This window comes from Notechis scutatus, chromosome 2, assembly GCF_049901735.1.
Source record: "Notechis scutatus isolate UNSWTSFEM ecotype Mainland chromosome 2, rNotScu1.2, whole genome shotgun sequence".
NCBI classification, from domain to species: domain Eukaryota; kingdom Metazoa; phylum Chordata; class Lepidosauria; order Squamata; family Elapidae; genus Notechis; species Notechis scutatus.
The window spans coordinates 229,653,757-229,679,773 of NC_142010.1; the positions used below are offsets into that span (position 1 = coordinate 229,653,757).

A 26,017-nucleotide genomic window follows, 5' to 3' on the forward strand; every position below is an offset into this window, starting at 1 on the left:
TTAAAGATATTATTTTAATTAATTATATATACATGGTAATTAATTCATTATATACACAGTATACCACACACCAAAAAAACTCAGCTAATTAACACAAAATTGTTTTTTGGGGAAGTTGATGTAAAAATAATAGGTTGGATTCAGAAAACTTGACTTATGTAATGGACTTTTCCCCTTTATTTGTTGCTTTCTCAAGATCAGAACAGAAAAAGCAAAGAGCTGCAGCAGTAGAAAATAGTTGGTGAGATCCAGCAGGGTGCTTTAGATAAGCATAAGTAAATTTCCACTCACACAGTGTAAAATCAGGTCACAATTTCAGTATCTAAACAATGAAGTTCAAACATAGACTTAAGGTTGAATTATTGTAACAATCACTGAGAATAGCTTGTAAAAACTGAAATACACAGTATAATTCAAGATGGCTTCAGATGAGAATGTTTTCTAAAAAAGAAAACACTTTGTAGTTTTTCCTCATTGTCAAGTTACACAAATCAGATCCTGTGGAAATGGGATTTTTATTGCTTAATTCAGGACTGTGGACTCCTGTTTCATACATGTTGAAGTTTTCAAATGGGAGGCTTCTATTGCCATACCCTTAAGAACTAGACAACTAGACAATGGGCAAAAGACAGTTTACCTTCAAAGGGGCTGGTTCTGCTGCTAGTTCGATTTTCAATGAGGATGTCTGAATGCCAGACAGATTTAGTGAAGATATTCAAGAAGCTTGTACGTATGTAGGATATGCAAAATGATCCAATTGTTTAGCCTCATAACATCTTCCACTTGAAGTTCTATGACAGTCCAATGACCTTCTCATCTAGGAGAACTTGACACTTTCTCAGTCACACCAGCTGCAGGATTTCTAACCAACTCAGAAGACAAGCTGGAAGCGAGAGAAATTCTCGGTTGGGATGGACATCAATTCCCTGGTTCATGTTTGGCATATCCAAGTTCCATAATCTAAGTTAGGGCAAATCTTCTTTGGAAATGAGAACTAAACTTAGCACTACTAAAAGTTATTCAAACAGTCTAAATTAATATACTTTAAAGAACTTGAAAAATAGAATGAAATGTACTCAGTGTAAGTGCAGTTTTATGTCCTAAATTTTCTCTCATATGAAAATTAAGTTCAATGTCTAGTGATGAAGCAAAGATACTTTAAAAAAAATAGCAGATTCTGCTCTTATGACCCAATGGCCAAGACCTTTTTATTTGTTAAGATCTGACAATGGACACATCTTACTCATTTGAATAATGTGCACAATTTTACATTTTTAAATTTTGCATCTCTCAAAGCAAAAATAATTGTTACTTATAATATTCTCCCTCCCTGCACAAAAAAAAATCAAACCTCACAAAACCACAAAACCTGAAAAAATTCAGTATATATCATTAATGGCAATTAACAGAATACATAATATAAACTGTAAAATACGTTGCAACATACCTGTTATAGTATCTGCCCCCCATCATAAACTGATTGTTTGGTGTTGGACATATTTTAAAACGCTGTATGTTTTCACTGGTTCGAAAGTAGAGTGAGTAATCCCCAGGTGTATTATCAGAAGGCCTCACGAGAAAACTTGATACTTGACCCACTAATTATAAAGAAGAAGGAAAAAGTTACAGGTCTTTGTCAATAAATCTGTTTTATTTCATTGGTCTGGAATTTAGCATGCAGCAGAGGAAAATTTAATCAGTTGCAAAAAGGCTATTGTCATTTTTTTCCCTTAGGATAGTCTTCTTAATTAAGCAATGATAAAGCAGTCAAGAATTTTTTTAAAAAAAAAATCAAACCTTTTCTTGTCTTACTTTGCAAATAAAGCCTTCTACATCTTGAAGTAACCTTAATTTAAAAACCTTTGCTGACCCCACCCACCCCCCACCCGTTATTTTTATAGTGGACTATTTTGACAAATACGAGAAAGAATACTTAAATTTTAGCTTAGGCATGAGATGAGATACTACCGTGTTTCTCACAAAATAAGGCCGGGCCTTATTTTTTTTTGACCCCCGAAAAAACAGTTAGGCCGTCTTTTCAGGGGTGACTTAATTCTCCCCCCTTGCATCCTTGGGCGGGCGGGAGGCAACGGCTTGGATGTTGACCTCGGCATTGGTGGGGCACTTCGTATCTGGAAGCCACCATTGCTTTCCCTTCTCCTCATGCTGCCACAGCATTTGGAGCAACGCCGTTTGGCGCAGCCACGCGGGGCTGGCCAGGACTCCTCCCTGCAACTGGAGCCCGGCGGAGACACTCGGCTTCAGGGACTCCTGTCGCCGCCTTCCCGGGCATCATTCGAAGGCAAAGCCCATTCTTTTAAAAACTACGCCCTACTACGACAAAGCCTCCCCTGCCCGAGAGGGCAGCCCAACCTCACGTGGGGAGGCGAATCTCCCGGGGTTGCAGCGCAGGATCGACCCACCCTGGGAGAAGTGCCCAGCTGCCATCCCTGCCTGGCACCAGGCAGAGCGTGAAGAGCTGCGCCTGGGGCGTCCAGCACAGCTGACAGGCGGGCCCTCCTGCCCGGAGGCGGAGCTCTGGCCAAGGCAGCAACCGCCTCCCCGCCGGGCCCTCTGCTCATCCCACCAGGGCCGTGCCAGAGCCGAGCGGGCTGGGCAGAGCCAGGAAAGTGAGCCACAGGTGCACGCCTGCCTGCCAAGCGAAAGAGCCAGGCTGACCCGAGCTTGGCTTCCTTCCCAAGTCCCTCCAGCCCGACCCCGAAGGGGCCACCGGGAGAGGCCACCTGAGGCAGTGATAGTGCCCACCCATCCGTGGACAGGGAGTTAAGGCGACAGCCACGCCGCATCCTCCTCCGAGCTAAGGCCTGCCGAGTGAGCGCCTCTGCCCAATGCCCGTGCCGCTACAGCGTTTGGAGCTGCTGGCGCGTTTGGAGATGCATGGGGATGGGGACGGGCTGGGCGAGGGGTGGAAAGAATGGGTGGCTTCGGGTTCTCTCCGCCGGACCCGCCGGCCAGGGAAGCAGCGCTGCCGTCGCCTCGCCTCCCTGTCCACGGACGGGTGAGCGCTATCACTGCCTCGGGCAGCCTCTCCACGGACGGGTGAGCGCTATCACTGCCTCGGGCAGCGCCTTGGGAAGGAAGCCAAGCTTGGGTTGGCCCGGCTCTTTTGCTTGGCAGGTGGGCGCACACCTGTGCTCGCTTTCCTGGCTCTGCCCAGCCCGCCCGGCTCCGGCACAGCCCTGGCGGGATGAGCGGAGGGCCCGGCGGGGAGATGCTTGCTGCCTTGGCCAGAGCTCCGCTGCTGGGCAGGAGGGCCCGGCTGTCAGCTGTGCTGGGTGCCCCAGGCAAACTCTTCGCACTCTGCCCGGCACCAGGCAGGGATGGCGGCTGGGTGCTTCTCCCGGGGTGGGCCGATCCTGCGCTGTGACCCCGGGAGATTCGCCTCCCCACGTGGGGTTGGGCTGCCCTCTCGGGCAGGGGAGGCTTTGTCGTAGTAGGGCATTGTTTTTAAAACAATGGGCTTTGCCTTCAAACGATGCCCAGGAAGGCAGTGACAGGAGTGCCTAAAGCTGAGTGTCTCCTCCGGGCTCCGGTTGGAGGGGGGAGCCCTGGCCGGCCCCGCGTGGCTGCACCAAATGCCGTGGCGTTGTTCCAAATACCGCAGCAGCATGGGGAGAAGGGAAAGCAATGGTGGCAGAAGGTCTCCCGATTCGAAGTGCCCCATCAATGCTGAGGTCAACACAGGCAGCACCATATCCGGGTGTGCAACAAAAGTACTTCCTAATGGCAAGCCCCCCCCACCCACCGTTCCATTTCGCATGTTTAATATAGGCATTACTTTGGGGGGAGGGGCTTAATTTCATTTTATGCCTATAAAACATGCTGGGACTTCCTATTGCGGGAGGCCGTATTGTTGTAGAAACAGGGTACTATCCCTGATTCATATGCATGCCCTCAGTTTCCAGGGTACTATCCCTGATTCATATGCATGCCCTCAGTTTCCATATTCCCATCTAAAATCCGATGGATTTTAGTTATAAAATTGTGGAAATCTGGCAATTCACTTCCCTGTCAGTTTCAAACACATGAATAATATATTGTGAGTCCTAAAATAGTTTTAATGTTTTCCTTAAAATCCCACTAAACGCCCTAAAAAGCAGAAAAATCCTGGCCTAAGCACGTGTGACATTTTACAGTCCTAATTCTATCAAAATGTTACATGATGTTATACAATTATGTTTCATATGGTCAAAAATGGACCTTTTCTTTCTTTTTAAAAAGAAACCTTAATTCAACCACAAATTTTAGTACAGAAGACGTGCATGTATTTAGGACTGGATAATACTTTGACTCAAATTTCAAAAAAAAAGTTGTTCATGAGGAATGCAAATACTATATAAATCTGTACCTGTGTCATAGTCTGAGATTGTGCTATTGTCTTTTCCAGTTTCTGGAGATCTCAGAAAAGGACATAACTGATCTCAGTTGTTAAAGAGAAAGATGCTACATTCTGACTTCCATGCTCCAACATTTGGAGATAGAACAGTGTCATATAATTCTAGCATACATTTCATATTAACAGATATTCTATTAGATATTCTAATTAAAATTCATAAGTACCTGTCATCAGCAAACTATAAGCTTCTTGTTTTGAAATCTTTCCATGGAACCATCTTAAAGAATACAACAACAATAATAAACACCAGGAAATATTAGTAACAAGTTCTTTGGTTTTCTTTAGGAAACATACATCTACAAATGACAATTAAAATGCATTTACAAAAACCCAGAAATGTAACATTCAAAATACTTGATTTCTTTTATATCAGTTGGATTAAATTTCAACAATATGTTTTAAAACTGCTAGTTTTTTCTAAATCAAATATAATAGAAAATAGCAACTTGATCTATTTCATGAAAGGACCATCTGTAAGCTAGAGCTGGTCCAGAATGTGGTAGGGATTGTTGGGACCATCGTGCTATGCCCAGAAGACCTCGCTGTTTTGCAAACTTCATTGGTTGCCAGGTGGTTTCTGAGTGAAATTCAAGATGCTGCTTATCACCTTTAAAACCCTTCATGACGGAAAGCCTGGCTATTTCAGGCTATCTCCAATTGTTTCTGCTTGCTCAGTACAATTAAAAGGAATGAATGTTCTCTGCATCCATTTGATTGAACAATATCTTTATCTTGGAGGCAGGGTTGCTGTTGCAGCTTCTTCCCTTTGGAACAATGTCCGCCCAGAGATTCTGGCACTTCTCTTCCTTGTGATGTTTAGGAAACTGTTACAAACCTGGCTGTTCTCCCTGACCTTGGGATAGGGTGGTTGAATGACTATGCATTGCTTTCCAGTGAGCTAAGGTTCTTTTTTACTTGTATCTCAAAAATATTGATTTTCACTTTTATTTGCAAGCTGCCCAAGGATTTGGATGCCTCTAAATTTGGAAATTCTATTAAAATAATAGGTTCAGAAAACATTTCAAAGCAAGCTTAATTTCTATTGCTGTTCTTTTATCTAGATGAATATATTTCATTTCTTTTGTACTACAACTTCTTGTTTAAGAACTTTTCCATTGTACTAATTAATCATGTCAATGCTAAAAAAAATTGTGACTAATACCAGACAAAGCAATCCAAATAAGACTTGTGACTTAAAGTTGGAATATAGATTTTTTTGAAGTCCTAAAATGTTTCTCATTATGCACATTAAAATAGCACTAAGTCTGTGTTCAGCTTCAATATCTTTACTTGTGCTGCCTGTTAATAATTTGGCTCAATAAAGGTAGTCCTCGACTTACAACAGTTCATTTAGTGACCACTCAAAGTTACAACAGCACTGAAAACAGTGACTTATGGCCATTTTTCACACTTATGATCATTGTAGTATCCCCATGATCATGTGATCAAAATTCAAATGTTTGGCAACTGGTTCATATTTATGATGGTTGCAGTGTCCTCAGATCACGTGAACCCCCTTTTGAGAAAGTCAATGGAGAAGTCAGATTCCCTGAACAACTGTGTGACTAACTTAACAACTGCAGTGATTCACTTAACTGTGGTAAGCAAGGTAGTAAAATGGGGCAAAATTAACTGTTTCGCTTAGCAGTGGAAATTTTGGGCTCAACTGTAGTTGTAAATGGAGAACTACCTGTATGTATACAACCTTCTTTTTATGGGATGGTGCCTCTGGCATATAAAAAAGCAAGAATTAGCATGCTGGAAGAACATATACACTACTTAGATACTTATGTATAAAAATTCTACACTTACATTTTGCCTTCATGTGGATCTTCCTCTCTTCCCTTAGAAAAATATGATACAAAAGGATGAACTTAACATGATTGTAGCATTAAGCATGTTAAAGAATTTTGTTCTGTTTAGAAAAGACACAATTAGTATAATTTAGAAAATGTAAACATTAGGTTGCTCTGAGTCAGAAAAGAGTGTCTATCCATGCTTATTCAGGATTACATGGTATCTAACAAAGCTTTTTGCAAATAAACATTATAAAGGAATATAGTCTATGATGCTTAAAAATGTTTAAATATCTTAAAATCTGCCCCAGGTTGAAAATCTTAGTAAAAGAGATTGATAAGATCCCTCAATAAGCAGGTAGCAGATGTGGTCAAGGGATTCTCCACACGGTATCTGGTATGTTAATTGCACCCATTCTTGGACCAGGAGGTCTGGATACAGACAATCATTTTAAGCCACGTCTCAGTTGGGCTATTGTAATGTGGTCTACACAGGGTTTTTATGCAGACGTTTCATTACCTGACTAGTAATATCTGCATTCTAGAAGGCTTGGAGTTTTCTCTCTGTTTACATACAGTAGCTTGCCCTATCAGTGTGTGTATGTGGGTGGTTGTTTTCTCCTTGGTTATTCCTTAATTAGGTTGTTGTTTACTACTTGATTTGTTCACTGCTGGATTGTTTGTTTGATGCTGCTCCTGGTGTTAATTCTTGCTTATCTGGGTTCTGATTTCTGGCAAGAGATGTTCTGATCTTTTTGTTTCCTTTTTAACTTTTTTATTGCCTCTTTTGGGTCCTATGTACATGTGGGTTATCTCTATGTGCCAGTTGATGGCTGATTTGTCTGACTGCCAAGTCCCCAGGAATATTTATGGCATCACCACTCTCAGGACTCATAGCAGACTGTAATGCAATGTGTAGAAATAACAGCTTTCCCATTCATGCAACTAAAAGTATGGATCTAGTATGTAGATGACACCTTTGTCATAACAGAAAAGAAACAACTAGAGAATCAACAATCAATAATATCTTCAAAGGAATAAAGTTCACAAAAGAAGAAGAAAACAATATTATTCAATATTGAGTAATAATATTACTTACCACTTCCTCTACTAAGTCTTCTACAATAAGGCCTTGTTCATCTGTACGTAAGTTTGTAACCCACATCCATCCATCTTCTAATTCATTGTGGACAATGAACATGTCTCCTTTAAGGAAACTATAGGTAGTTAAGGTAAAATTATTAATTATTTAAATAAACACTTAAGCGATCAGTTACACCTGTTATCAATTTGATCTAATTTCTAATCTCTTTGCAAATTAAATTAATTCTTATAATCCCCCGAACCATAGGCTACCGGTTATCTGTAGGAAATCTTGATGATCTCTTGTAACATAATTTTATTTTAAATGTGTTTTATGTTATATTAAATTTATTTATTTGAAGGATTCATACTCAAATATTGCTGAAGAAACACACTGGAGCCATATAAAAACCTAAATGCTATTGCTAAATGCTACTGCTTTCAGAACTGCAAGCGTGGAGCAAGAACAGAATGTTACTGAGCTCTCCAGAAATCCCCTGAAATCCCCTAATTTTTTTAAAAAAATTGAATCCTACTTTCAAAATTGTTACAATTGGTAACATGAGATCCCACAATTTTTTACTAAGAAGTATATCTGCTTGAATTCAGTGTGACTAACACTTGGGTACGTACACGTAGAATTGGATGGTGCTTTAATAAAGTTACTTTAATAGAAACCTGGAAATTTCTGTGCATTCCTTAAATCTAAACTTACACCACATTAAATATATGCATCAATTCCATAATTTTGACTGACTTCACTATTAATTTAATGATAAAACAGACTATACAGTGAAACAAAAGAATTATTAAAGTGATTATTTTAAAGCAGTTTTCCATATTTTAAATTAATAGTGTGTAGTGATATTTTAATTCTTACAAAAAAACCCTAACAAATATTACACCCAAATACATGCATTATTTATCATTCTAAATTATACCTTATTTCATCTGTTTCTGGCACTTTAGTGTATGGCAGAATGGCTCGGACTCTCCTGCGGTCTTCTACTGGCTGTAAAAAAAAGAATGATCTTCTGTTTTGAAGAAAAACTTCAGAATTGGTATACTGAATCAAGACAAAATCTCCCACATATTCAGACCCACAATACTCAGCTTTTTTCTCTCCCATTCCTTCGGTCATAAAGTTCCAAGTGGCCAGAATCAATTTCAAAACCAATAAAAAGATCAAAAAATTTACCCAGGTTTTGATGTAGCATCAGAAATAAACATAATTTAATATAAAATAATTGAGGTGGGGTTTTTTTACAATCATGTTTTAATTATATTATAAACAAATATAAAATACTGGCATTTGTGTTAGATATTTGTTGAATTTTTTGTAGAATTTAAATATCAGAAAAATCCTAGATTTATATTCAAATTTTGATTTATAAAAATAAATTGCATTACATTTAATTATTGTCATATTATTATCTTTGTTGTTTTTGTTCAAAATTTCTCTCTATATCTTTATTATATATCTATTGAGATTCTCAGTCATCCAGGTCATGCTTGTCCCAAAAGTGCTTTTTCAACAGGCAACTGGACTTTCTTCTCATCCAAGGTTTTTCAGCTCTGGAAGCTTCTGGGATGAGAAGCGAAATGTCTTCAAAAAAAAATCAAAAAGAAGGACTAAAGAATCACAGAAGTCCAAAAATATTTTTTTTTTTGCTCCCAAGGTAGACACATTTGGCTGCTTGCAGATTGCAGGTGTTGTTGGTATCGTATTGTCTCTTTTGTCCTGAAAACTATATTGTTATGGTTTAGTCTATATCATAACCTCTATTCTGGGACTGACTTTGATGTAAAGTTCTGGAGAACTTCAAAACTTGTAATTATTCTGTGTCAATCTAATTAACCTCTTTAAGACACTATATGGGCTTATATAGGTATGACATTTACAGTTGTGCTCATAAATTCTGCCAGGGTATATAAACTTATGAGCACAACTGTAGATCCACTCAGTCACCTCACCTCTGAAAAAGTGCAACAGAGTTGTGAATCTTGAAACAGCAATTTTCAGTTTCTTAATTCAATTTAATGTTTGTCCCATGAATCAGTATTGACTCCTGTAATTTTCTTGACAAAATGTTTGGAAATGGATTAACATTGCCGTTTCCTTATGCTAAAAGAGTGACTGCCTATAAGGTTATCCAATTGCCTTTGTGCCTAAGAATAATTCACCGTCTCCAGGTTTCCTACCTGGTACTTTAACCACAATACCAAACTGGTTCACTTCCAGTTAATTTCAAATATATAAAAATGCATATGCTTATATAAAAAATACATACCTCTGGAGGTGCTACAGGAAACAATAATTTTTCCCCTTTAAGCAAACAAGACACATGGCTGTAATACCCTATTAGATCAGAAAGTGAAGAAAATCGTCGGCCACCAATGTAATAATCGCCACACATTGCAATAATCCTATTAGAGAAAATAATAACTAACATTAGTACAATGTCCTTTTCTATTAAAAAGACTGCACATATAACAAAACTAGAGGCAGTCCTCACTTAAGGCATATTCTTTTAGCAACTGTTTGAAGTTGTGAAGATGCTGAACAGGAGATGCTCCTAGTTGTGTCCCTCTCTGCATTCCTGCAGTATTGCCAGCTTCCAAACAAACAAAATCAATGGGGAAATAGGCAGATATTTGCAAAAGGTATACTGTGATCACATGGCATTCACCTAACTATAACAACTGGGACTTATTGAATTACTGTCATAAGTTGATGTGATCATGTGATATCATACCTTATAAGCAGATTGATTAATGATAGTTTCCAGTTTCAGCTACCATTGGTAATCAAGGATTTGATTTATATTCTACATTTCTACTCAACTGGCAACTAAGTTTTTTAAGGGTACAGCAGGATAAAAAGCATAAATTAAAATTAATAATACAATTACTGAGTAATATTTATAAGGTCAATCTTATTTTTCCTTTCGGCAAATCAAAGGTAACACTAATCGGCATACATTAAAATGAAATTTTGTTGCATACAGCTTTCAAAGGGTCACCACCTCCAATGTACACAATGTACATAAACACGACAAAATAAATACATACATACATGCATACATACAAAATTATGCATATACCCACATATATTATATGACACAGAAAAACAACACAACCTAGTCAATTTATTTTCAAAATCATGGAAAGACAGATCTCTTTTGACAATTGTGTCTAGAACATAACCCTACATTAAGCAAAGCCGCATTTTAAAAAAATACAGCTGTAGAACATGTGGCTAAACTCTCAGCAGCTGCCATTCTTCAAGCAAGAGAAGCAACCCTTCTGGATTCTTTCCAACATTTACAAATTAATCTTCTTAATTTGAAATTAGAAATTAAACCAAGCATATATGCTAGTAAAGTTCATGGAATGATTATTAGTCAAAGAACGCTCATCTTACCATAATATTTTACAAATGAAAATGTTTTAATGCATACTCCACCTTCCTCTTCTAGACCCAGTAGTCAACAGAAGATGGAATGAATAAAAAATTGGGAGGAGTTAAAAATAAGAATAAGAGACGAAGTGGCAATTCCCTATTAAACATAGTATATAACTATATAAAGGTATAAACATTTATAAAACTGTTTATACAGCTGTGTGAAAAAGTCCTGCACGGTTTATGGTTTATGACATTTTTTGGATAGGCCATTGATTTTATGATATTTTATGGTAACTGCTATGCAAATATTGTTATATGTAAATAAATACTGGTGGTTTTTAAGTGAAAAGCATAAGCTTTTCGCAATTTGGTGCTGTTTGGATGGGGATTGTGAATTTTTGTGCATGCTTACAATGCATGCTTACAATGCCTATGAAAACAGATTAATTGATGCATACCCAGTGACATACGTGTTGCAATTACTAAGGCCGATGCTAGTGTTTTGTTAACATTTTTATTGTTTGTGGCCCTGAAAAGGACCATTTAGGTAACCAAACATGGTTACTAGTATGAAATTGGCCAGCCCTTATCATCAGGTGGCATCGCTTCAACATAGACTGTATAAGCCTTTGCACATGATCTTTGGTGACAAAGTGGTGCCAGGCTGCAATAATGGATTCAATCAGCTCCTGTTTGGCTTCGGATGCTTCTTGCTTATTTCGTAACCAATCTTGGCCCAGAGAGTTGAACCCCATGCTTCTTCATTCACTGCTGGACAGACTTGGCTCAATGACAAGGAGTGTTGTCATCCTGGAAGTAAAAATCTTTCCCTGTAAGTTGCTGAGCTGAAGGAAGCATGGTCTTTTCCAGGACTTCAACATATGACTTGGAATTCATGATTCCCTGCACGATTTGTTTCCGAAGTAGCGATGCAGCCCCCAGATCTTCATGTGCAATAGATGCTTCACAGATATTCAGGCAGTATGGCCTAAATTCTTCAGCTGGAAATCTTCTGACATACTTATTGCACTGATTCCCAGTCAAGTAGAAATTGCTCTCATCACTGAAGATGACCTTGGTCCACTGTTGATGGTCCACTTGGCATACTTCTTGGCCCACGCACGTCGACAAGAGTGGTGAGCGTCTGTGAGCAAAGGTTTACTTGGAGTCCTGCACCCTTTGAGCCCTCTGGCAATCAGTCTGCGAACGCACTGTGCTTGTGCACACTTTTACATCACATGTTTCACCCCAAATTCTTGTAATCTGAGGTGAGGCAAGCTTCCTGTCAGCCACCGAAATGCACTGCAGAGCCCGATCTTACTGGTTTGTCGACTTTCTTGGTCTTCCAGAGCGGAGCCTGTCATCAACTGAACCAGTTATTTGGTATTTTTCAACCACTCTGCTCACTGTGGTGTGTTGGCATTTTACTCTCTTGGCTATTTCTGTACAAGAGTAACCCTCTTCATGAAGCACAGTGATGCGATGCCGCTGCTCAGTATGGTGAAAGCAAAGGCCTTCATACTTGCCTGCAGCTAAAGCTAAATTAAATTTCTCGATGCTTTTCATGCCTATTTATAGTCAGAGAGTATGACAACATTGATTGGCTCATAGATTAGCTTCTGTGCATTTTGATTGGTCAGTCAAAGCTCGCTGCTGATTGGCTACTTTCGATCCTAACATTCTTGAAAATGCAAGTTGTGTTTGTTTTAGCACATAAACTCACTCAAAACCTTAAAAAGACTTTGGTTATATTAATAAAAATTATGCATCTCAATCCAACTACAGAAATTTTCATCAAAGTACTAATTTTGCGTGGTTTCTATGAGTAAAAAGTTGATTAAACATGTAAATACAGCTTAACACTGAAAGCGGGCAGGACTTTTTCACACAGCTCTAAATGTATAAACATAATAATTTGCACCTTGCTTGGATTATAAGTGCATTTTCCAGGGCACATTCTAATACTTACAAATAAATATTGATCACAAAATCTGCCGATAACTCAATATTAATTGAATATGTAACCTGTGCATACCCCACCAGCCAAATATATTTTTCAACAATGTTTTGAAACTTGTGAAAGAATATGTGAACCACATAATCACTACCCTTAAAAAACAGGGGCTCCAACCCCCAGGCTGCACAAGCAGTGGGCGAACGCATGTGCTGCTCCACTTGTGTGATTGGCAAGTGTGTGCAAGTGCATGCACTTACCACTCACACAAAATCTTCCCTTCTCCTCTACCACCCGCTGGTTTGCCAAGCAGGCAAGGATGTGGACCACTGCCTTAAAAGACCTGCTTCTCATATTTTATAGGAGTTTATAGGAACCCAGTTATCAATTTACAAAACAAACATTCACTCACCTAAAGTGATTAACAACATTGGTTTTGCTCAGAAACGAAAGCACAAATGATCCAGGCCTTCGATCACTCTCTCGAATAAGGTAACTTCCAGGTTTTCCTGCCTGTCGAAGACGTTCTTCTGCAATTGTTCTGTCAAGTTTTCCATGATACCATCTGCAAACCAAAGCATAATGGCATATTAAATCTATCTGGCAGAGCATCTAGACCTGAAAATCCTGGATAAAATCTCCTACATCCATTTTTCTTACAGGCTGATGCAAGTGAACGGCAAGTTTATTGCTAATTTAATACTGGTAACAGAAATCTAAAAGTAAGAATTATGTAGTTGTTTCATTTTTTATATTAAATGCATTTTATTCTAAAACAGGAATTAAAACTTCAGTGGTACTTATGCTCACAAAAGACTTCATTTACTTATTTATTTATAAATAAATAAAAATAATAAAAAATAAATATATCAAGTTATTTTTATACTCTCCCATCTCATTTTTAAGTAGCTCTAGGCAGCTCAAAATAAAATAAATAAAAACACTTAATACATTATAGGAAACAAAAGTAAAGACACATAGCAGCCAGGCATTACCTAACTTATCATCTATACAACCGAGACATGGGTTCTAACTCACACTCAGAGTCCCTCGCTTGAACACAAAGCCAAATTTTCAAAGCCTTACAAAAAGCCAAAGGGTACAGGGCCAATCTAACTTCAGGGGAAATGATATTTTTAAAGGGCAGGTGCCATGAAGAAAATGTTCTCCTTCTTGGCCCCTCCAGCTGTGTAGGTATCTAGATCGTGCCCTTCCTGCTAAATTAGATAAGATGGATAGAAACAGTTGGGGAAAGACACTACTATAAGTAACTGGTTCTATGCCATAAATGCTACAAAACATATGTTTCTTCCTTGCAAAAATGCAATGAATTGCAACTTTGTGCCTCTAACAGATAATCAGAATAAAATTCCACATACAATATGTTATATATTTGACAAGTCTAAAATGTTCACATATGGTATATTAATGAAAGCATTTCTGTTGATATTTTTCCCCAAAGTTGTATTTAATTTTTACACATTTATTGGATGTGCCAATAAGGGTGGTAGGGGCATATAGGTGGGGTGCTCAGAGTACAAGATCCCTATAATTTCACACTTTGTAGTGAGGCTCCTTGGGAGAAAAAGCAGTGGGATTGACTTTATGAGAGTTTGACTTTGCTTGTGGAAAGTTAGCAGGGAAGATCACAAATACAGATAATAAGACCACAGCTTGCTACAATGTTGTAATCATGGATCAGGCACCTAAGTACCCCAATCATATTCACATTACAGTGGGGATGCTGAGACAGCCACAGTCTTGTGCACTACTCTTTCAGTACATAATTTTGAATATTCTCTGAACAAGTAATTGTAACTCCAGGACTATCTATATATCCTCTAACTTTAAAGTAAAGTGATTTTAGAAAAAAAACACCAGAATTTCTGTCATGAATCTTTTTATCAGTGGGTTTATTTACTATTTTATGAAAGGTTGACTTTGTGACGTTTTTGACTGCTAGCTGCCCAGAACTTTCATGAATAGGTGGTATATAGATACAGCAAATAAATGAATAATGGGTATCCCAGAGGAGGCATATAGCTGTTCAGTTCTGTTCAGTTGCAGACTCCAAGCTGTCTTCAAAGGTAATAATACTATGTATGACTCACTGCAGTAATCATGTGGTGATCAAAATAAAATAAAACATTCTCATGTATATTGTCCATGTCCCTTTAGCCTTTGATTCATTCCCAATGAGTTTGTGAGTGCTTATTCTCATACACACACACACACACACACACACATACATATACATATACATATATATATGTATATGTATGTTTATATGTATACTTATACGTATATTACAACCCATAGTTCCACACACAATTGCAGGATGCAAAATATATTATTCAATTGGGAAAGAAATCACAATTCCACAATACATTATATTTTTATGGGTGTTCTAGTTATGCATCTATATATTATAATAATAGAAAAATTACAAACCAGCGAAAAAATTAGATGTTACAATACTTAAATTTGGAGTAGCAAGTAAATTTATATTACTCAAATTTAACTTTTTTCTCACAATGTAACTTTTTTCACAATCAAGTTAATAATGTATATATGATTATAAGCATGATCATTGCCTATTTTTTCAATCCTAAAAGATTGAAAACTTTCCTTTTTGAGGTACAGATGACATGACTGTAATTGAGGGAAACACAGTTACACAGTTGTTAAGTGAATTTGGCTTCCCCCATTGACTTTGCTTGTCAGGGTCACAAATAAATGATCACATGACCCTGGGACACTGCAACCATCATCATAAATACATTCTGGTTGCCAAGCGTCCAAATTTTAATAAAGTGGCCACAGAGATGCTACTACAATGGCGAGTGTGAAAAACAGTCACAAGTCATTTTTTTCAGTGCTGTTGTAACTTTGAAGAGTCACTAAATGATTGGTTGTAAGTCAAAGACTACCAGTATCTACTTGAAACTTTTCATAATATAAACATGACAAAAAAATCAATTTCAACCCAATTATGAATACTGTATCAAAACTAAACTTGAGATTCATTTACCCTTCCCTAATAGTTCCCAAATTAAAATGTATCAAACTAATATTTCCAAACAAAATACTCATGGAATAGTTCTCAATACTTTAGTATGTTGCTAGAGATATATATCAGACTGCAAATTTACTTGCATCTTGAAATCTCAAGCACACATTTTGGATATAGCTTTCAATTTTAAATCATCTTCTATACTGTGAAGTACTATCAAATATTTTTACACACAGGGCTTAATATCTTAGTTCTACCAAATAATTTTCTCAGGAGATTTATTAATATATTTTTACTGGGTTGTGAGAAAAATAGGAGGAAGGTGTGTTGGATATGTTTAATATCTGTAGTTATTTGCAAAAATAATAAAGGCAGGATATAAATTAAATAAATAAATTACATCCAAAATTCCCAGAGATACTCATACTTGTAGTATCAGCTCCAATCATGAAGCACACTAAATATCTGTACAAGTCATCCTGAATCACCTCTACAAAGGAAAAGTATACCAAGTATCACTTTAAAATTTTACACTATTAAGACAAGATCAACTAAATTTTGCTAGTAAGAATCTTTTTCTACATAATGGTGTGTGCATAAAAAATTACTATAACAAAAGTGTTACATTTTCCTTTTTAAAAAAATAAAACCCAAATTAATTCCATCTACAAATTTACTTATCAAAAAGAAAACTTTGCCCTGCCAAAAAAACACTTGCATTTAACTCCATAGATGATTTCATAATTTCCACAGAACTTTTGAGTTTAAAAAGATGGTGGGCAGTATTCATTTACTGTTTTGATGTTCATAATAATTTCAATATTGTATTAACTTCCTGTCTTTTCTATGGGATATTTATATCTTAGGCTTTTATACATAAGCAAGTAACTTAATGACTGGAGTGATTCAGTTAACAACTGTGGCAAGAAAGATCATAAAATGAGGCATTTGTTAAGTGAGCCCCATTTTATGATCTTTCTTGCCACAGTTGTTAACTGAATCACCCAGTCATTAAGTTACTAGCATAGTTGTTAAGTGAATCGGGCTTCCCCAATGACTTTGCTTGTCATTAAGGTCGCAAAAAGTGATCCCATGATCCCATGACACTGTAAAGGTTGTAAATATGAGTCAGTTGCCAACTATCTGATTTTTGATATGACTATGGGGATGCTGCAGTGGTCATAAATGTGAAAAATGGTCATGTCACTTTTTTCAGAGATGTTGTAATTTTGAATGGTCACTAATTGAACTGGACTACCTGTATAGCAGACGGACAGAACTATGCAATGAAAGCAGAGGAAAAAGAATCTGTTGAGAAGAACCACCAAATCTAAATTCCAACTGATACTAATTGGGTGGTGGTGATGGGAGAGACACAATTTTCCCCTTTTTCATTAGCATACAATTTCCAGGGTAAGAATATTTCAGGGATTTGTTTAGGCAACATATGAGCTTTCAATTTTCCAATCCTCCCTAAATTACGTTTCATTTCTTGCATTATCATATCACAGTACCAGACTTGTCATCAAGTAGTGCAGAAAGACTTTGTGAGCAGACCTCCCACAATGACTCTGTAAAGAAGTAAAGATCTGCAGGTGTATAGTATTTGGATCTAGCATGGACACTTTCTATTCCTACTGGTAGCTCCTCTTTCCCTTAATTTAGAAAACAGGCATCAGTTAAGGAAGTACAAAAGAAGTGATTATATCCTATTGCCACCCCTTCAACTCTAACAGGTATTTTCCTATGCCTGCACATGTAACATGCAAGTCCAGGAAATGGAATGGTTCATTTAAGGAACAATCTGTACAGAGCTAAGGTATCTTTTCCAGATCCAAATACTACTCACCTTTATGAAGCCACTGTATCTAAGAGATACCACCTTAACACTTTTACACTTATCCTGTTAATAAAACAGCTGCACACATATTTAAAATACAAAAAAAAATACTTTCATCAATCAATTTATATAGCATCCCATCTCACCAAAACTGACTCTGTTGTGGTATACAAAATAGCATACAGTTTTGATCTAATGTAGTAGCTGGGTAGACAGATTATCCATTAATAATAATTTATTTATTAAACTTCCATGCTGCCCGACTCAGTAATTTTTGTACGCCACCCAACTCTCAACAATGAAAAACTGTCTTAAATCAATAAAAGATAAAGGCATTACCTCTAAATGTCCATTTAATCTATTTGCACAACAATTAGCAATGGCATTCTTCAAATATCAGAAATTATCTCATTTTTGTAAATTCATATTATATACATATTGTAAACATAATTTAACATAATAGCAATAGCACTTAGATTTATATACCGCTTTATAGTGCTTTACAGCCCTCTCAAAGCGGTTTACAGTCAGCATATTGCCCCCAACAACCTGGGTCCTTAATAATGTAAGTACTTCTCTTGAAGTATTTGGATGCAACAAATCTGTCCTTTATTTTTCAAGGAGAAATCTTCTCAGGAACAATATTTTTATAAAAATGATTATAAGGCTACTACTGGAAGAAGTCAATACATGGATTCAAAATAGCTATAATCTGTCACCAATACCTTTGTCTCTTTTCAGGGAAGGAGCACAATAGCCGATTGGATACATCCATATTTTCCAGAAAGGCACTAAATCATTTCAATTTTGCATCTATGCTGAGTTTATTATGGCATCAGCTATGATAACCCTAAATAAAACATCTCTATTTTATGTTGTAATAGTTTTGATCTTAGAAATAGCATTCAGGGTTCAAAATTCATTTTAGCAAATGAGGCTGTAGAGCAATTATGTGCCACTTCAATAAACTCAATTGTTAATAGATGAACAATTTTTATCTAGTTTTGTGCAATGTCCTGCTCATAAAAGGAAGATTAAAGTTTCTTTGGAAATAAGAAGTCACTGGATTTTGCACAAGCTGCAGTGGTGATGAAGCATAGTTTGCCTCCTTTGAAAAGCTAAACTATTTCCCATTCTTTTTTAAATACACCACAGAAAGCTGGTTTAAAGCTTTGCAGTTGTAAATACCTAAAGCTTCTCAGTCCCCATATGAACCTGTTCTGATGTCAGGATCAACATCTCTGCCCCTTTCAAAGGTAATCCATTATCAGAATACATAACATCATTTCTTTCATTCATCGGAAAATATTTATTTAAAAAAACATTTTCTACCTAAACTCAATAGTGAAATTTTTAATGTCACAGACAGGTTACCAGATGCAAAGAGTGATAAAGCTGCATCTATTTATATTAGTTATTTCAGAGAGATGTTACTATATTTTTTGCTGTTTTACATCTTCCATGAAAAACTTTGCATACAAAGTGTGTGTTACACCATGACAGCATAGCAACCTTTATATGCAGAAAATGCTATAGTTAAAAGACAAGCAAGTCTTTTACAGCATGTTTGGTTTCAGTCATGGATTCCTTAGATGAAAATATTGAGGACTTTTAAAGATACGATTAAGCTTTTGGAAAATATCCACATTGGGAAGCTTTAGGCAAAAGCGAAGGACAAGCGTCAAATGCGAGCCTCGGTGCTTCTTATTATTTTCAAGCGAAGGAACAGGGGAAAGAAAAAGGCTTAATTTCTCAGGTTTTCAGTTTTTCCAAGCAAGCAGGCAGTTGACTAAGCAGCTTCCAACGGGATGCGGGAAGAGAAAGAGGCGGCGCAAAGAAACTTTCAGGACTTGCTCAGAGTTTGACATACACAACACACTTCCACTGGGTGCGGTGCTTAGAAACCGAGACTTTTGGGAAGGATCCTCATCTGAATCCTTAGCCTGGATGGGGCGTGGGTGGCTGGGGGGAGGCATACTCACTGGTTCGTGGGAGGCGCGTTCAGTGGGATAGCCACCTCCTCTTCTTCATACTCGGGCCCGTCGAGAGAGTCGCCTTCGTCCACGGTGCTCAGTCCCCCGGCCGGAAGCGGCGGCTGCGGAGGTGGCGGCAGAGGAGGGAAGCCCCCCGCAGTATTGACGGCGGTGCCGCCGCCGCCGCCGCCGCTCTCGGAAAGCGGTAGCGTCGCCGCTAGCGGCCCCTTGGACATCTCCGCAGGGGCAGGCCTGGAGCCCACCGCAAGCGAGGCCGGGGCGGGAGAAGCGTTCAGGCCGGAGCCTCCCAGAAGAACCGCCGCCGCGCTCTTGCTGCTCCCGCTGCGGGGGCCTGCGTTGGCGGCGGGTGGGCAATGTCCCCCCGCTTCTCCGGCCGCTCCCGAGCTCCCTTCTTCGCCGCCAGCCTCGGCCGCCGCCATCATGCTGCTCCGGCTCCTCCCACACCTTCCCCGCCTTTAATGGGACAGCCCGCGGCCGGGAGGAGGCGGCCGAGAGGCACAGGGCGAGAGAAAGAGAGAGCAGTTCCCCGCCTTCGCCCCTCAGCGGGGAAGGGAGGGAACCGGTGGAACTGAGCTGCCCGAGACGCGGAATGGGAACAATGGGAGAGCCGCCCGGTAGCCAAGGATCCAAGTCAGTTCCTGAGGTGGGGGGCGTGACATTCCGCCTCTGGCACCGAAGGCGGCGGCTCTTTCAGCGTCTCACGCGCTCCCTCAACCAGCCTCCCTTCTTGGACTCAACAGTGGGCTGCTGTGAGGCGGCAGCGCCCCTAGTCTTTCCACTTGCCGCTCGTCTCCTCCACACACACACACCCCCGACTTGTTCCAAGGCGCATGCGCGTCCTTTCGGCCGCCACTGTTTGCTGCGCGGAAAAAGCTCGGAAAGAACTTCTGCGGCGGCGGCGGCGGTGGGGCAGTTCTCGGGGCAAGCTGGGCTTTCGGAGAGGGCAGGAGGCGTCTTGTTGGAAAAAGAAGGCGCGATCAGTAACTCAAGGAGCGCCTTGTTTCTGAGTCTCAAAAGTTGAAAGAGACTAGTAGCGCTTTTTTGACTGCCGGCTGCCAGAAAGTTGGCAGTTCGAATCCCACCAGGCTCAAGTTGACTCAGCCTTCCATCCTTCCAACGTTGGTAAAATGAGGGCCCAGATTGTTGAGGCAATATGCTGACTCTGTAAACCGCTTAGAGAGGGCTGCAAAGCGTTATATAAGTCTAAATGCTATTGCTATTTCTGAGAGGCGCGAAAAAGTTTCTCGCCCACAAAAATAGCTGTCATATTTTAAATAGGTCTGGTTTTTTTGTTTAGTGGGACTGCTGCACTTGACTTTGTAGTTAAGGTGAGGCAAAGAAAAAGGCTATTGTCGCCCCTGCAATGGGTATGGTGGTATAGATCAGTCTTTTTCAATTTTGGCAACTTGAAGTCCTTATTCCTTAAAGTTGCCAAGGTTGAGAAACACTGATAAATATGAATCAGTGGGTGTGGCAATGGTTTTTGCCTCTGGTCCATAAAATTCAAGCAAGTTAAATGTGATAATATGCCTCAAGATTGTGCATTAATGTGCTGTTTTTTTACTTGCTGCAATTTACAAATAGGATTATTGCTGGCCGTGGTCCCCTCAGCCCAAGCTTCTTGGATGTAAGCCCAGTAAGATGTCATCAAGGTCAGCAAACACAGGTTTGTATTTATTTAGCTGGGTATAAACCTCTCTGCAGGTTAAAGACAGCTTGGCTATAACTGGATGCAGAAACATCTATCCATGTGTTATGGGCATATTTATTCATTTTATGTTTTGATAGCCTGCCCAATTCAAAAGGCTTTGGGCAGGTTACTGCATGATGAAACGAAAGAACAGCCATAAAATATAAAAACAGTAACAGTAAATCAACCAAGTAATATATCAACTTCCCCCAAGTGTGCATGGATCAGGTTGGCAAAAATTGCAGCATTCCATGCACGAGAGCTGGAGCCAAGGCATCCTTTGTATCTTATTCTCTAATGCCAAAGGCATAAGTTGCATTATAGTATTGTACTTGTTTTCAAAATTATTCCATCTGAGGCTGTATGTTAATATGTTAATATATTCCTATTATCTGATATTTCAGAAATGTATTTTGCTAAAAAAAACTGTTGTATTCACGTAGAACAAGCCTGTTTATGGGACTCAAGATCCAAAAATAAAGGACTTATCCAAAACCTGCATGTCAGGGGTCCCCAACCTGTGGACCACGGCCCACTACCGGGCCGTGCAACTGGCTGGGTGGTGTGTGCAGATACTCTGAGCCAAACGCTTGCAAGCAACAGGTGCTAGCATGTACACATGTGCACATACTTATCTCCCACAAAACCATTCCCTCCCCCAGGCCACCAACCCGGAAAGGTTGGGGAACTTTGCTGTAGGTGATGTAGAAGCTTCTCCCCGTCCCACGCCGCTCCTTCCTTTTATTTTTCTAAACTTTTTTTTCCTTCCATCTTTTGGAGGAAAAGTGTGCCATCAATTTACATGTGTGCCCATATCAAAAAAGTGATTCTGGAAGCTAACAATTTAAAAAACTCTCAGCAAATGAATGAATGAATGAATGAATGATTGGTAGATGAAATTAAAAAAAAATAACCACAAAGATTCTGTCTATTCATTCTCACTGTTCACAGCAAACCTGGCATTTTACAGCCCATAGGCCACATAGGTCCTTTGATTGTCCCTGTCTGACCAGTAGTGGTGGTGGTGGTGGGTGATGGTGACCCTCCCAATTTCTCATGTGGCTTTTTGGGAAAATTAATTGCCCACCCCTGGTTTTTAGGAACCAAGCAGGAGAAATAGTCAGCACCCACTAGCATTTTTTATTTTGAATGACTTATAATTTTGAAGAATTCTGTTCTACATTATATTGGAACCTACCTAATCCAGCCCTGAAATAAGGGTTGAACGTCAGAGTGATTGTGATAAGGATGGGTAATGTTTTTCTTTATTTTTTTTTCTTGTTGAAAAATGAGATTGGATGAACAAAGAAAGGTACAAAGAAAGGAAGGTACAAAGGAGCTTATAAGGTTTTCCCCTCCTCTGCATCTTGGTACTTGGGTGTATTCCATGCTTTCTTCTGTAGTTAATATTTTATAATTTATGATGCTAGTTGTCACAGGAAAGGGGAAAATATTGTCATATTGATACACTGGCATGAAGAAAAATATTTTCATTATCAACAATGTTCTGAGATAACAACAATAAACATAAGCTTTATACAAAATTAATTTAGGAAGAAGGAAATATAGGAAATTGGTGAAAGGAGAATCTAAAGCAGAAGTCTCCAATCCCTGGGCCTCAGCCCAGTACCAGGCCATGGCCCATTCAGAACTGGGCCGTGCGAGCAGTGGGTTGGAGTACATGCATGTAACTTGATTTGCGCGAGCGGCAGGCCAGCATACATGCAGGTTGACGAGTGCAAGTGGCGGGCTGGTGCGCATGTGAGCAGCTTGCGTGAGTGGCGGGCTGGTACACACTGCAACATGCGTGTGTGCTCCGATCTGCCACTTGTGCGGGCCTGTTCTAGTTCCCCCTCCCCCCATCGCTAGGCCACCAAGCCCTAAAGGTTGGGGACCGCTGATCCAAGGCGCTCTAAAAACTTAATATACTTTTATCCAAATTGTAGGATTGTTGGTGAGTTGGTAAAGTGGTGTTGAAGCAAATGCTATGGCCATTAAGTGAATCCGTTTTATCCAATGGGTGGTTTTTATCAGAAACTGGAAGCAAATGCCAGAAAATGGTGTAAAATGTCAACAATCACTGTTTCATGTTGGACTCTACAAACGGCCATAAAGATAAGCTGATTGCCAAGTGCTCAAAATACAGTCATGTCACCACAGGATGGTGTGGACTTCACAACTTCAAAATCAGGCCATAATTAGCTTTTGAGGGTCTGCCATAAGTTTCAGTGGTTGCTAAATAACTGGTTATAAGTTGAAAACTTCCTGTATGACTGCTGTAAGCAGTTGCATAAAGAAAATGTTCATGCATATAAAATTAAACTAAGTAAGCCAGAAAATAGTTCATTTTAATGAACTGGGACTAACACAATTATATACTACCCCTTTATGATCTAGGAATGTTACAATGTATGACAAGTGTCAGAGTAAATTGGCTACTTGTTTTGTTCTTAAAGTAGTTTCAGTTACAAAACAAGTGAATTTAGCAGATGAGAGGATTTAGATTAGCAAGCTGCATAAGATGGCAAGCTGCAAATACATCTAATATTATAAGCTATGCAACTTGTAACATGTTGACATGGATGTTTTTATCCTGTCAACAAATTGATTAGCTATTACAAAAAAGAGGGAACTATATATGAAATGTAAAATAATGCATCTAAGAATTCTTTTTGGAATCTTGCCTCATTGGAGACCAGTACAGAAATACTGCGTTTTCATTATTAGGATAATGTTTAGAAAATAGTCACTAAAACAAATAGCCAGTTAATGAAGTTCCTGGCCTCTTCCTTGCTTTACCTTACCTTGTCAAACATCATCCTATCAAAATGCAGTCTATACTGATTTAAATGGACTGGGAAAAATTAGAAGTGCTTAATACAAAAATGAATGTGCAGCAGCAATGTGCACAATCTCTATTATTCCTCAACACATTTTGTACAGTTCAGCCATAAAACTTAGCACAGCATAAAAAAATAACTTACGAGTTCAGTAGAAAGAGACAGGAAGAGAAATACTCTGAAAAAGCTTAGTATGTGCTTGTGACCAATAAAGTATATCTCTAAACCTTTCTGAAAATTCATATTGCCTTACAAAACCTGCTCTTTTTAAATAGTTCAACCTTCTGAAATCAGGTTAAAAATATACTTGGCAATTTCTACTGAGAACTGCATTTAGAATGTACGAGGTATTTTTTACCTGCAAAACTATGCCTTGCTCTTTACCAATATAACCACTCTGATTTACAAGTTACATTATTTGCCTTTTGGCCTATCCTCTACTTTGGTTTCATGTAAAATATTAATGCAAATGCCATTATATTTAATCATACCCCTATGGTGCCATTAAACTTTCAAAGCACAGAATAGTTGTGAGATATTATTAATTAGGTTACAGTTAAATTGTGGTCCATTTACTGTTCTCTAGAGAGGCAAATGGCTGTAGTCACATGAGCTTAATGCAGGTGGTATAGAAATACAACAAAACAAATAATAAATTCTTCATGATGCGCTGTTTGGGAATACAATATGCAGTAGCCTCCTAAATATATAATTTGAGTTTGGAAGAGAAAGATAGTACATAACTAAATATAATGCAATCATATGTGAAATAAATGCTGTTAGTTATAAAATGGTATAACACCAGAATATGAGGACTTCAACAATATAAATTAACTTACTGAAATACATGACTGTATGATTCACTGCATGTTGTATAGTATTTGGGTTTCTATCCTTCTCTGACCTAGTGACCAGTAGGTATATTCAAATTATAACTCAGAATTCCTAATCAATGCATTTATAACTGAGAATTTTGAAAGCGAAATCCCCAAGTATCCAATAGGCAGCTGATTCTGCCATTTTATCTTTTTAAGTGAGAGTTCCATTTGCATGTTGTTATGGTATGCTTTAAGTAAAAGAAAAGGAGAAACAACTGTATGTTCAAAGCATTTTCTAGATTTCCATGATAAAAGATTTTTCCTGAGTAACAATCAAATATTACAGTATATAACATATAAGTAATTTCCCTTTTTTAAACCTTCCTCTGTCATTCCTCTAAATCTCTCAGATACTTGTGGTTTTTTATCTTTCATGCTATGCAGATGAAAGTAGATGAATTCCAAGAAAAAGAGAAGCTGAATCATCAGACATAAACATGCTATTCTTATTATCTTGGCACCTAAGCAAAGGCAAAAATTTTCCTTTCAAATACCACTGTGTGGCAGCTGTGACTGTCCTTAATGAGTGTTTTACTTAAAATAGACAGAAACTGGGAAGGCTTAAATGGGAATGATACCAAGAAAACAGACCAACCAGCCAGATGGTGAATGCTTCCAACGGGGTAGGGGTAGAGGCGGACTGTGAAAGAGTCAAATCACAGCAATTAACAGAGAATAAAGAGACATGTGGGAGCACTTACACTTTTGTGAAACACTCTTGTTTTTCATCATCCCCTACACATTTATATGTATGCACATGTAATTATATCTGACAGACAGGTTGAGTATTTACTTTTGGTCTGTAACAACTACATTTTAATTATTCCCAGCCACCTTAAATCTTCCATTTGAAACTAGATGCAGTTTTTTTCCCAATGTAATTCCTAAATTGTGACATAAATTGCAAGTGTTAAACAATTTTTATCAACCAGATTAATAGCAATATTTGTCTCCATACAATAAGTATGAAAGTAATAACAAAGATAGGATTCATTCTCTTCTTCCATGTTTTTGCTGAGAATTTTTGGTAATGTTCATTAACCATTTGCCTTTGAAGGACAGGAAATGAATCCTCTTAAGTAAAATAAGGATATATATAGTGTCAC

At 38.6% G+C, this 26,017-nt stretch overlaps 1 protein-coding gene across 2 annotated transcripts in view; it reads right to left on the bottom strand.

Annotated features, from left to right (window-relative positions):
- Positions 1–22,088, bottom strand: part of RASA1 (RAS p21 protein activator 1) — a 61,265-nt gene extending 39,177 nt beyond the window's left edge. For both annotated transcript variants that reach the window (XM_087958205.1, XM_087958204.1), the window contains exons 1-8: positions 19,492–22,088; positions 13,069–13,221; positions 9,588–9,723; positions 8,238–8,308; positions 7,313–7,430; positions 6,230–6,261; positions 4,582–4,634; positions 1,448–1,598 (exon numbers count right to left, since the gene is read on the bottom strand). In XM_087958205.1, the coding sequence (XP_087814331.1) occupies positions 1,448–1,598; positions 4,582–4,634; positions 6,230–6,261; positions 7,313–7,430; positions 8,238–8,308; positions 9,588–9,723; positions 13,069–13,221; positions 19,492–19,925 (1,148 nt within the window). In that variant the 5' untranslated portion in view covers positions 19,926–22,088. The remainder of the gene's footprint in view (positions 1–1,447; positions 1,599–4,581; positions 4,635–6,229; positions 6,262–7,312; positions 7,431–8,237; positions 8,309–9,587; positions 9,724–13,068; positions 13,222–19,491) is intronic.
- Positions 22,089–26,017: the final 3,929 nt, after the last annotated feature.